This window comes from Schistocerca nitens, chromosome 5 (genome assembly GCF_023898315.1).
Source record: "Schistocerca nitens isolate TAMUIC-IGC-003100 chromosome 5, iqSchNite1.1, whole genome shotgun sequence".
Lineage (NCBI taxonomy): Eukaryota > Metazoa > Arthropoda > Insecta > Orthoptera > Acrididae > Schistocerca > Schistocerca nitens.
In genome coordinates, this window is record NC_064618.1 from 540286661 (window position 1) to 540300363 (window position 13703).

General features: G+C 42.6%; 1 protein-coding gene across 1 annotated transcript in view; it reads right to left on the reverse strand.

Moving 5' to 3' along the window:
- LOC126260154 (cadherin-23-like) overlaps window positions 1-13703 on the reverse strand; it is a 370016-nt gene that overhangs the window by 41114 nt on the left and 315199 nt on the right. The window contains exon 27 of the mRNA XM_049957412.1: window positions 8375-8560. Coding sequence (XP_049813369.1) covers window positions 8375-8560 — 186 coding nt within the window. The remainder of the gene's footprint in view (window positions 1-8374; window positions 8561-13703) is intronic.

Below are 13703 nucleotides of genomic sequence, written 5' to 3' on the forward strand. Positions count from 1 at the left end.
GAAACACACTGATATGCAATGTGTTCAGCATTCTGCTGATGTTGAGCATCAGACTGTGCTTTGGTTTCAGCTGCTCGAGCACTTCTCTGATGCTCCACTTGCTCAGCATGTACAAACGATTGTTGCTGTCTAGCTATCTTCATAGCTGGAGCTCTTTTTGACCTCTGTGACAGATTCAACTTGCATTTCCTGAGCATTAGAAATTTTAACAGTAATACCTAAACTGAGGAACTAAAGTCATAAGATATCTGACCAAATCACCTAACCAAATAACTAACTACAATAACAACAATACAGTAATTCAAAACAAATGCAAGTTAACAAACAAAATAAACTACAAACCTAACAGAGAAACAAACTGTCAAGTTACTACTAATGCCAAGCAAACAAACAAAAGAAACAACAAACATAACTGATAAACAATCTATTGAGATCCTACAAATATCAAATAAATGAACGAAAGAAACAACAAACCTAACAGGAAAACAAACTATCCAGATCCCACAAACCAATGAAATCAGCAAAGAAACTATCAATTACACAATCTATCAAGATCCTACAAATATTGAGTAAATGAATGAAAGAAACAAGAAGCCTAACAGGAAAACAAACTATCCAGATCCCACAAACCAACGAAATCAGCAAAGAAGCTATGAATTACTCAAATATAACCAACAAAGCCATGTCAATGTCCTAAAAGCAAACCTTCAAATGCTAGAAACATTCAAAATCACTAAGGAAACTATGAGTCATTGAAATCCAAAGAGAATAAAATGTTTAAGAATCCTGATAATATCACAGTCTTCGACCGCCTGTAGTCAGAGATTACAGTCCAATACACTTTACTGAAATCCAAAGAGAAAACAATGGTTAAGAGTCCTTATAATATAACAATTTAAATATTCTGTGAAATATTTTCACGAACATACATTACATTGTCACAGAATTTAGTGATGAGTCTATCGTAAAGTAATATTTCTGCTTTCATAAATTTATGTATGTACTTCTTTCATTTGTTAAAACAAATCAAAATGGGCACTGTGTAAATGCTAATTTCCAAGGTTGGAACTGTGTTATGACACTATTCTGTTTCAAGGCAACAGCTCATTGAAGATTCATCACAAACTGAATGTCCTTTGTACAATTTGTTATAATTAAATGTAATTTTAAGCCATATTGGCAATAACAGTCATCACAAGCTACCAATAGAATATTTGAAATGCTTATTGTCATGTATCCTGCATAGCCACACATCATGTTGTGAAGATGAATTATGTATGAAGATAGTTCAAGCTCTAGTGCAGACTTTTAAGATTCTGAGCATTTCATATTTAGAACTGAAATAGTTTCTTTGCTGCCTCTTGCTAATATTTGGTTGTTTATTGCGAGTCTGTTGATTTACAAGGTTGTGGTTGGGCAGGAACCTAAGAATAATACCATCTAAATTGCTGCAATATAATTATTTGCAACACTGCATCTCACAAATATTTCATTTTTTATTATGTGGTTATTCCTGATGTGCGGAGCGGCGGCAATCATTAAATAACACACCAACATACATTCATACAACTTTATTATGCGAGAATATTTACAACGTCTTGTACAGTCGGCAGCACACAACAGAATGGGAAGCAATAAGTCCAATAAGTCCACATGGGTCAGAGAGCCTGCTATGGCGGAGATCTATCACTCGTAGAGTCGATAGTCACCACAGAGCCCCCCCCCCCCCCCCCCCCCGCCCCCCTTGCAGTGAGGAGCACGGTGGTGCGTCAAGTCCTGTGCCAGCTTGATGAGGGTGGGACACTTGATGGTCACAAAAGCACTTGTCCATGGTGAAATCACATGCACAACATTTGGGGGTAGGTGTAGCAAGCTCGACTGAAGCTAGGACATAATCCCTGCGCCAACGGGGTGGAACCACGGGTCGTCCGGCCCGTGATGTAGGCTGCAAGGGGGGAGGAAGGGGGGGAGGGGTGGTGGGCCCGTCCAAATCACGATGGGATTCCTGGGAAGGAGGGCAGGCGTCGTGTACGTCAGGGTCACTTGCAGAGTGCTCCTGCAAGGTCCACACAGGTTTCACCCGGTGGAGTGAAACAGTTACTGGTTTGCGGTTGTTAAGTATCGACAATGTGGAAGGGCCTCGGGACAGGACTTTAAACGGACCAGTGTAGGGAGGCTGCAGGGTTGTCTGTACTGTGTCGTCACGTAACATGATAAATTCACATGTGGCCAGTTCCTTATGCACGAACACATGAGGCCTACAGTGGGCAGAGGGCAAGGGAGGTTTGATGAGCGTGATGTGCCCTCGGACGCTCTCGACAAGTGCTGGGAGCTCGGAAGAGCTTGGTAGCGGCGTAACCTTGATGAATTTGGCTGGTAAAACCAGAGGCTCCCCGTAAAGGATATTGGCGAGGGAGGCTTGCAAGTCCTCTTTGTATGCAGTGCGGAGGCCTAGCAAAACCCAGGGGAGAGATTCAGACCACTGGCCACTGTGGCACATAAGTGCAGCTTTAAGCATGCGGTGCCTGCACTCCACAAGTCCATTGGCCTGGGGGTGATAAGCGGTTGTGTGAAACTTTGCGACGCCACAGTACGAACAGAGGGAGGCGAACAGCTGTGATTCAAATTGCTTACCTTGGTCGGTGGTCAGTGAGGTAGGGCTTCCGAATCGGGAAATCCAAGTTGCAATGAAGGCCTGAGCCACAGACTCAACCGAAATATCTTCCAAAGGGACTGCCTCGACCCATCTAGTGACCCTATCAATAACGGACAGGATATATCAAAAGCCCTTGGAGGGAGGGAGGGGACCTACAATATCAATATGGGTATGTCGCAGACGTCCTTTAGGTATGTCGAAAGTGCCTGGCGGAGGAAGTGCATGGCGGCCCACTTTAGCTCTCTGACACGGTATGCAGGCGCGAGCCCACATTCTACAATCATGTTTAGCACCGGGCCAGACGTACCTTTCTGTGACCAATCTGGTGGAGGCTTTGATGCCTGGGTGAGCTAGGTTGTGGTGCGCATCAAAAACAGTGCGGTGGAGAGCTGCGGGTACGAGAGGGCGGGGACTACCAGTGGAAACATCGCACCAGACCGGTTCTGTGGTGCCGGGGAATGCACGTTGTTCCAGTTTGAGGGAAGAGGTTGTGTCTTGTTGCAAGGCATGAATATCGGGGTCTTCGGTTTCCCAGCAGGCCAGGTCGGTAAGGTCAAGTGGGGTATTGATGATGTTGACGCGAGACAGGCAGTCAGCGACGACATTGTCAGCGCCTCGGATATATTGTGCATCAGTGGAATATTGGGATATGAAATCCATATGGCGGAAGCATCGTGGGGGGAGATGGCATGAGGGGTTACGGATTGCATCTGCCAATGGTCTGTGATCTGTATAAATTGTGAATGGGCGACCCTCGACATCGGCTCTGAAATATTTGACCGCCTCGTATAGGGCGAGGAGTTCACGGTCGAAAGTGGACCATTTGGACTGGGATTTGTTTAATTTCTTGGAAGAGAAACGGAGGGGTTGGGGGGTATCCAATACATGTTGCTGAAGGACCGCACCAATTGCAGTGTCGCTCGCATCAGCTGTAATAGAAATGGGTGCGTCAGGAGCGGGGTGAGCGAGTGTGACAGCTTTAGAGAGGGCGGTTTTGAGATTTTTGAATGAATCGGCCATTTCCAGTGTCCAAACGAGTTTGCGTTTGCCTTTAGTATCCTTACCCGCCAGAGTGTCGGTCAGAGGGATCTGGATAGACGCAGCATGGGGCAGGTGGCGCCTATAGAAGTTCACCATGCCTAGAAAATGGTGAAGTTCAGCGAAGTCCTCTGGGGAAGGGAGGCTAAGTATGAGTTCAACCCGAGAGGAGGTAGGGCAGACACCCTCGGCCGTGACTGTGTGACCTAAGAAGGTGACCTCAGGACTGCTAAGCTGAGACTTCCCGTGGTTGATCTCCACTCCATTAGCAGTGAGCAGTGCCAGCACTCTGGAAAGATGGAGAGTGTGTTCCTCAGGTGAGGGAGAGAAAATCAGAATATCGTCTAAGTAGGCATAGACGAAAGGGAGGTCAAACAACAGAGTGTCGATGAAGCGTTGCCATGTCTGTGCGGCGTTTTTGAGACCATATGGCATGGAACAGTACTCAAAGAGGCCAAATGGAGTGATTATGGCTGTCTTGGGGATGTCGTCGGAGAACATGGGAATCTGATGATAGGCTTTGCTACAATCGAGAACGGAGAAGATCTGGGAACCACGCAACATCTGGGTGAAACCTTGAATGTGGGGGATAGGGTAGTTATCGATGGTAGTGCGTGCGTTAAGAGCACGGTAGTCACCACAGAGGCGGAAAGTACCATCCTTCTTCGGCACGAGACGGATTGGTGATGACCAGTTACTATCAGATTGACGGAGAATGTTGGAATCCAAAAGATCTTTAACAATGTTTTTAGCATGGCGAAGTTTCTGCGTGTTTGGGCGGCGTGTCTTATGCCGCACAGGGGGTCCTTCAGTTGTGTTTATTCTGTGACACGTGCCATTGGCAATTGCATGCAAAAACGTGGGAGAAGCAGGGGGGGGTAGGGGCAGGGGAGGTAGGGGCAGGGGGGGTAGGGGCAGGGGGGGTAGGGGCAGAGGCTGGCCGAACCGTTAATGGAATCACAGCTGTGGAACAATGACCAGGCTGCAGAGGCTTGTCCACGATTGCAAGAGGGGGTGTGCGGAGTTGTAGAAGCTGCTCTTGTGTCTGCAACAGTTGTGCATGGACTTCGTCAATGCGAACACGCAGGTCAACATTCTGAGTGCGCAATGCATCGACATCTGAACGCTAGCACAAGAAAGCTGATAGAGCAGAAGAAAGGTTTGCAGCAAGTGACATACACTCTGAAAGGGCAGAGTGTGAACAGTCAGTAGGAACTTCGGGCTGAGGGGGGGAATGTTGAGACGCACCAGGAACACTTGAACCAGAGACGTGAGTCAGACAGCCAGCTTGCAGATTAGGGGAGAGGGCATAGTGATGAAGAAAATCGAGGCCCAGTACAGGTGCATCAACTTCCGCAACATAAAATGTCCAGGGGAAAACCTGATCTGGGGCAAATTTAAGCAGGAGATGTGAGGAACCTAGCACTGGAATCGGGGAATTGTTAGCAGCTATCAGTGGCAGTGCACATAAGGGATCTATGTTAGGGGCGAGGGAGGGCGGAATAACACTAATGCCGGCTCCAGTGTCCACTAGAAAACAAGGTCCGGTGTTGGTGTACTCAACAAAGAGGCGCGAAGCGGAAGACAGTGCAGCAGGTGTCGGACAAGATGCCGGTAGGCGCCATGAAGCAGCGCGGCGGGACTTGGTGCCTAGACGTGCCAGCCATAAGCGTTTGGAAAAACGCACGGGGGCTTGCAGTTGCGAGCCGCGTCATCAAATTTAGCATGGAACCAGCAATAAGGAGAGCCAGCTTGCGGTGCAGGAGCATGGCTGGGCGGTGAGGCGGCCAGCTGCGCGGCCGGTGTGTACTCAGGTGCTCGCTCGGCCGTCTCCAGTGACCTTTGGGGCGGCAACGTAAAAGTAGGTGGTGCAACCGGGCGACCACGGGGTGGCGGGGCCGTTGCTTGCGCTGACAGCGTGGCGCGTGTCCTGTTACTGCATAATGCGTGGGGGCAGCAGATGCCGGACTCGAATGCTGGAGGTACTGGTGTTGAATGATGCTATAGGCACGGTCGGTGATGCGCAGGCGTGCTTCGAGGGGCTCAGAGACATGGGACAATAACTGCAGTTGTAGCTCAGAAGGAAGTTTAAGCAGCCAAATTGTCCAAAGTGCGACGTCTGGTAGAAAGTCTGTGTCCACAAGGGCGCGTAAGTGGCGCCACAGTCATGGCGCCACGGTCATCAATGTGTTCCTCGTGGATAATGCGTTGGATCGACTCAGCAGGGGGACGGGATAAGCATTCAACGATACAAGCTTTAGCAAATTCATACTTATTCTGCACAGGAGGCGAAAGCAGCAGGTCACTAATAAGATCTGTGTGATCGTGCAGGTGACTAAGAAGGCACACAAATCGGGCTCCGTCGTCTAGGACGACGGGAATGATATATGGCTGTAGCCATTCTCTAATGTTGTTCAATCTGTGCACTGAGTAGTCACTAAAGAAAACCAAAGATGAAGGTGGAAAGAGAATTAAAGTTCATGGAGAGTAAATAAAAACTTTGCAGTTTGCCAATGACATTGGACTTGTGTCAGAAATGACAAAGAACTTAAAACAGCAGTTGAAGGCAATGCATCTTGGAAAGAGATTATCAGCTGAACATCAACAAAAGTAAAACAACGGTAGGGGACTGTAGCTGAATTAAATTAGGCGATGTTGAGGAAATTAGATTAGGAAATGAGACACTAAAAGTAATAGAGGAGTTTTGCTATTTAGGCAGCAAAGTACTGATGATATCTGAAGTAGAGTATATAAAATACTAACTGGGAAGAGCAAGAAAAGAATTTCTGAAAAAGAGGAATTTATTAACAACTAATATAGATTTTAAGTGCTGAGAAGTCTTTTCTGAAAGTATTTGTTTGGAACATAACCTTGTACATATGTGAAATGTGGATGACAAGGAGGGAATAAAGACTTTGAAACTGTGGTGTGATAGAAGAATGCTAAAGATTAGATGGGTCAAGTGAATAACAAATGAGGAGGCACTGAAACAAACTGGGGAAAATAGAAATTCATTGTCCAACATGACTAAAACAAGGGACTGATTGATAGGACTTATCCCGAAGCATCAAGGAATTACCAGTTCGGCAATGGAAGGATGTGCGGAGGGGGGAGGGTCAAAATTGTAGAGAAAGACCAAGGCTTAAATAGAATAAGCAGGTTCATATGGATTTAGGTTGAGGTAAATATACAGAGATGAAGAGGCTTGCACAGGACAGACTAGCACCAGTCTTCAGCATGAAGGAGACAGCAGCAGCAACAACAACAACAATACACTTGTTTGTTACAATACTTAAGTAATTTGACTCTACAATCAATAGCAGCACTTCAACAAAAATTAGACCCCAGTAAATGTTTGTATTTTCCATCATTTTGCAGCACAGAGCTCACAATCAGAATGAAATCATTATTTGCAGGTTGAGGAAGGATGGAATGCAAGGGCACTATGTCTTTTATTCAATCTGAAGAGTGGTGATCTCAATATTAGTTGCTCTCTGGAGCTGTACGTATAGCTTTTCCCATCTTAGGTGTCACTGGTGTACTTCTGACTTTAGCTCTCCTTAAGATTTACTTCTTGATTAGCATGAAATTTTGAATCTTAATTGAATAGGTTCATTTTATCTCTGTTGCTGTTTGAATCTTCAGTGTTTGGCAACATCATTACATGCAGCATTGATAAATATATATGATGTGGATGTATGAGTTGTTTAAACTACTAGTGTTTAGTGGGTTGACCATAAGCCTGTGTGTTTGTTATTTGTTCTACCATTTTCAGAAACAATGTAATATATTATTATTTGTGGAAGTATAAGGTGTTAACATTAGAAAAATTAAGGTTTTAATCCATTGTTTCCTTTCTGTGAAAAGGCATGAAGAAACAATATCTGTATTATATCTACGGAACAACAATTCTGAAATATTTCTACATGATTTGAAAATGACTGCAGGCAACCACTCATCTGTAGCTGACTGGTGTGTGATGCATAGACACTAATTAAAATGTAGAGACTTCCATGGCTTTCACTAAATTTTCATCTACTGCTCTTTTTCCATTATCTCCATCTACATCCACACACATACTCTGCAAGCCACCACATCGTGCATGGCTGCATAGACAGTAATTAAAATGTAGAGACTTCCATGGCTTTCACTAAATTTTCATCTACTGCTCTTTTTCCATTATCTCCATCTACATCCACACACATACTCTGCAAGCCACCACATCGTGCATGGCTGAGGGTATCCTGTACCACTACTAGTAATTTTCTTTCTGTTCCATTTCCAAACAGAGCAACAGAAAAACAACTGTCTACATGCCTTCATATGAGCCCTAATTTCTCTTACCTTACCTTCATGGTACTTATGTGAAATTCATGTTGGCAGCAGTACAGTTCTTCTGTGGTCAAATTCAAACACTGGTTCTCTTAAATTTTCTCAGTATTGAAAAGAATGTTGGAGAAGTATAAGTACACACAACCATGCAGAAACCAATTGGACTCCCCTATGCTCATGTTAACAATCCATTAGTATGCCATTTCATTCTCAAACTAGGTACTCAGAATTTCAGTTTAATGTAGTGTGAGATAATTCCCTAAATTACTGATTTCATTAAAAGCAGAACAAATAAAATCCCCATGAAAATGCTTAATATATCATAAAATAAATAGATTTAAAGCTTACCATAAAGTCAAAATACCCTTTCATTCCTTTTTGAGGATCAAAATTCAGAATGATCCCACCAGTCTCCTCATTCACAATGAAGGGTGGTTTCTGTATGTTCTCTAAACCTTCTGTCAAAGTCTTGTGTATTTCGTCAATTTGGTAGTAACGAATCTCAGCATTTATACCAATATCTTTATCTACAGCCTGAAAACACAAAAAGACTGTAAGATTAACTGCATAAAACTTGGCCAACAGAAATCGCAGTCACAGTGAAATTCTATACAGCACTGACATGTGAAATCATTATTTATAGATGCATCTTACAGTACTTGAAGAGGTAAAAAGGAAGGAAGGATAGAAAGAGGAGGATGTTCTCACTGGTGCTTAGCATTAAGACTTTCTTTGCAGAAGGTCCCAGAATCTACTGCACATTTAGTTGGAATCCTAGGTTAACTTTGGAATGTAACCTGAACTGCTTAGGAGGTGGTGACTGAAAATGTACAAAACAAAACCATGTGCTGTACCTTTTGGAGGTCTCCAAATATCTTAATAAGAAATGTGATCTCTTGAGAAGAGGTTCTGTTTTGTGTCAGCTTTTTCACATGATCTGACCCAACACGATTTCTTCTTGTGGGGTCTCGGAAAAAGTCTTGTGTATGATACACCTGTCAGGGTTGAAGAGGATTTCCTTGTAAGAATTGTCCCTGCCTACATCGAACTTCGTCTGATAATGTCCTGTCTACATAGAAGGTGGGTGGTGCCACTCTGAACAACTCATATGAATGTAGTACCTTCCGCAAGTTGTGCAGATAAATGAAATTGTTTCAGAAATGTGTCTAACTGGATGTTGGTCATTGTCTGCAGACCAATCATGAATTTGACATTTTCTTTTTTTTTTACTCATAACTTTTGACTCATTCATTGCTGGACCAGGGTTTCCTACCTCATGTCCTCATCTCTTTGTCCTTCTCCACCATCCTGCAAGTTAGTATCATCATTACCGAAACACGCTGTTTATACTGATTACAGCAAGTTCTCTTAAGTAAGAATTCAGTTTCTGTAGTTGGAATTAATTTGTGTGTCCTGTATCCATTACAGTAGTTTGTATACTGTACATAGTAGTTCTACTAATCAGTAGTGTTCTGTGGGTGCCCCTTCTACTTAGTTTCTCAGTCACATTTATACTGACCCTATGAGATTTGGTGGAAATTATCCTATGCACAAGATTTCATGTACAGAATCTGACAAGACATTTTGCATCCTTGGGCCACAAAGTACTAGGAATCAGGAAAGAGTTCATCAAAACCTGCAGCAATTCTGCATTTGTTATGCAACTCTTAATTCAATGGTAATAATTAAGCTGTGGTAACAATTAAGCTGACAACTAAATGTTAGAATGTACAGAAAGTTAGCAGTCAGTCACAGATTCTGAAATTTATTGCAGATCTAGATTTCGACTATAACATTGTCATCATTGGTGCATTACCAGAAGAGTCATAAAATCTTAACCATGTAAAAGCATAAACATGTGACAGTTGTCACTAGAATTTACATTTCATGTAAATGTTAGTGGCAGTTGTCACATGTTCATGCTGTTACATGGTTATGCCTATTGCTGTTACATGGTTATGCCTATATGACTCTTCTGCTAATGCACCAATGATGACAATGTCATAGTGTAAATCTAGATCTACATTAAATTAACGGATTCTCTGACTGACTGCTGTCTGTTACATCAGAATATTCAATGGTTACTGTGCACCATCGGTGTCCAATGGGCCCCAAATTAACTAGATGTTATGTTCTGGTCTTTTCTTAACATGGGACAGCTCCTTCCTTAATAGATGCGATGTGTCATTTCTTTGCGAACTTAGAGACATTTAGTAGGTTTCCAGCAATGGTATCACAAGAAACAGAAGATATTTTCACATTAATTGTATCAAAGGTGAATTCAGACAAGAAAACTAATATTTTATGAGACAGAATTTCTGACCAGAACTTACTTTCAGGAGGTGAAATGTGTAGTACTGCCAGACACATGAAAGTGAGTAGTACTGCCAGACACATAAAAGTGACACACTACCTAGATTTTGGAACTAAAAGTTCCATGCTTCAGGAGGAGAGAAGGTTACAAGAAACAGCAAGTCACTCAGACACCAGGATGAGAGCGACCAACTTGTAGCGAGAACAAGGGTGGACAGTGGTCAATGTTGCTGAGTGAGAAATCCAGCATATTATGTTTGTTCAGTGATTTTGATATTAGCACTATCTTCAGAACTATCTGCGCTGGTGGGAAAGGCTGAATATTGGTGGCTAATGCTTTCTACTTGAGTGGTTGTCATTCAGATCTTCTCTGTTAATTTTACTTTCCAGATACCAGGCTTTATGTCTCAAAATATTTAGCACAGTATTCTGTTTATCCTGCTTAGTTTTTGCACATTTTTATTGAACCATCCCATACATCATTGCTAATATCACTGGTTAGAGACAGCGGACCTCTTTCATTTGAATGCTCAGTTGGTGAATATGATAATTTAGATGTATTGTCCAGTCCCACTTGCTCTACGCACCTGAGAAAGCCTCTCATCTCTACATATATACATACTTCTTTGGTTGAAAGTCATACAGCAAAGGCAATATGGTAAGCGATAGTATGCTGTGAATATATGGCATTTTAAGAATTAAATTTGCATCTATGCCACTGTTACTACTAGACAAAGTTGCATTCATTGTGAACATGTGAAACACAGAGTGGAATTCAATAGCACAAATTTCTGCTGTGTAGGAACTGATTCTGCAGTGGATGGAAGATAGCCACAATGGGTCACAATGACGGATTGCTCTTAACTTTCTACATGGCTACAGACAGCTTTAGCAGCATAAGTCAGTGTGCCCAGATGCTACACACATCATCCAATACCAATGTTAGCATACTGTTGTGAAATTTCGTCACTAATACTTATTAAGCCTAAATCAGACTTTCAGTCCTTGTGTACATATGGGGTCAAGATGGGCCCAAAGTTTAATTGGTCGTTCAGTTGAATTTCCACATAGTGAGCTTATTTTTGCCCCAAATTGCTGGATTTCTATCATTTTCTGTTTGATTACATTTTTGTTTACTCCTCATGTCATAAAATTCAGTTTAAGTGACCTACCTGACAGCTTAGACTTGCAGCACCACATGTTAAGCATACCCATTGCTAATCTTGCCTTTTCAGATGTTTCATTCCTGATATTTCCCCGCATGAGCAGAGAGGGATTATTGCTGTAAGCTATCACATACAGCATAGTACCTTACTCTTGTAACTTATTCAACAAGGGCTCCCAATTTATATCTCAAACTTGTTGCATGCAAATAGATCCCTTTAGACATCCTCTAGTTATCCCTTCTGATAGTTTTGCTGGGTGATGACAATGTGGCTTCCTCACCCTACTATATAGTTCCCTGGACATTATCTCTAGATGGAAAGTTAGAGTTGTCATCAGTTGTCAAAGGCACAAGCATAGTCCAACCAGATTCCAGCTGTGTATTTTCACAATGAAGAATGTTAAGTTTCAGCTATAAAGTTGATTCTGGCTTCCATTGATGTCAGTTTTGGATGCCAAACCGAACACAGAACTTAGTGATCAGTCAGCCTACAGTAGAGCAAATTGTTTTTACTAATTTACACATAACATCCTGTAATTTGATAAGTCCATACAGTTTGGCTTCCAGAAGATTGTTGTCCATCATCCTTATTTTTTTCTTTAGGCTACTGATTTGTGGGCCTACTTCTTCCACACTGCAGCATTATTGTACTTCTCTGCTAGGTTTACTTCATATTTAGCTGTACCATTGGCTTGCCCTAGGAGCAAGTCTTGTAGAAATATATTAACTTTTTTGCCACTAGGTTTTCTTATTTTACTGTCATGCCTCATTATAGGTAACACTTAGAAAATATATAATTAATTTATAAGCTTTGCCCTATGGGTCTGGTGACAACTGGCCCTGGAAAAATTACCCTATTAATGTGTGACATAATTTCATTGCCCAGCTTACTGCCTGATTTAGTTCACAAAGCCCAGCCAGTGTGGTGTCAAAGAACGCCACAATGTATCCTTAAGAGGGAAGGAGAGGGAAAGACGAAAGGATGTGGGTTTTAATATATATATAAACAAAGATGATGTGACTTACCAAATGAAAGTGCTGGCAGGTCGACAGACACACAAACAAACACAAACATACACACAAAATTCAAGCTTTCGCAACAAACTGTTGCCTCATCAGCAAAGAGGGAAGGAGAGGGAAAGACGAAAGGATGTGGGTTTTAAGGGAGAGGGTAAGGAGTCATTCCAATCCCGGGAGCGGAAAGACTTACCTTAGGGGGAAAAAAGGGCGGGTATACACTCGCACACACACACATATCCATCCACACATATACAGACACAAGCAGACATATTTAAAGACAAAGAGTCTTTAAATATGTCTGCTTGTGAGATGTCTGCTTGTGTCTGTATATGTGTGGATGGATATGTGTGTGTGTGTGTGTGTGCGAGTGTATACCCGTCCTTTTTTCCCCCTAAGGTAAGTCTTTCCGCTCCCGGGATTGGAATGACTCCTTACCCTCTCCCTTAAAACCCACATCCTTTCGTCTTTCCCTCTCCCTCCCTCTTGGGATCCTCCTATTAAAGACTATAGCTTTTCCAGTTAGAACGCACTGTATTCCCTTTCCTTAATCACTCTTGTGGACTTCTGTAAGACCATGTGGCTGAACATAGCACTTTCATCTGTAAGACCATGTGGCTGAACATATCACTTTCATGCCTGGTCTTGAGACTACTGGTCATGATACGAGGGGTGTTCCACAAGTAATGCAATACTGTTTTTCCTGAGCTAATTTCAGTCGACAAAAACGCAGAATTAATTAGGGGATATTGTGGAATATTCACACTGAAATGCTAATAAATATTCATTGCAATATTGTTTTAATTAAGATGTACAAATCTCTCTGTCTGTCAGGATAGTTGTATTCATGGGATATCTCCAGCTGTTATGACCTGCTGTAATGGTGGCATATATGGGATCCTCCTATTAAATACTATAGCTTTTCCAGTTAGAACGCACTGTATTCCCTTTCCTTAATCACTCTTGTGGACTTCTGTAAGACCATGTGACTGAACATAGCACTTTCATCTGTAAGACCATGTGGCTGAACATAGCACTTTCATGCCTGGTCTTGAGACTACTGGTCATGATACGAGGGGTGTTCCGCAAGTAATGCAATACTGTTTTTCCTGAGCTAATTTCAGTCGACAAAAATGCAGAATTCATTAGGGGATATTGTGGAATATTCACACTTCAGCTTCT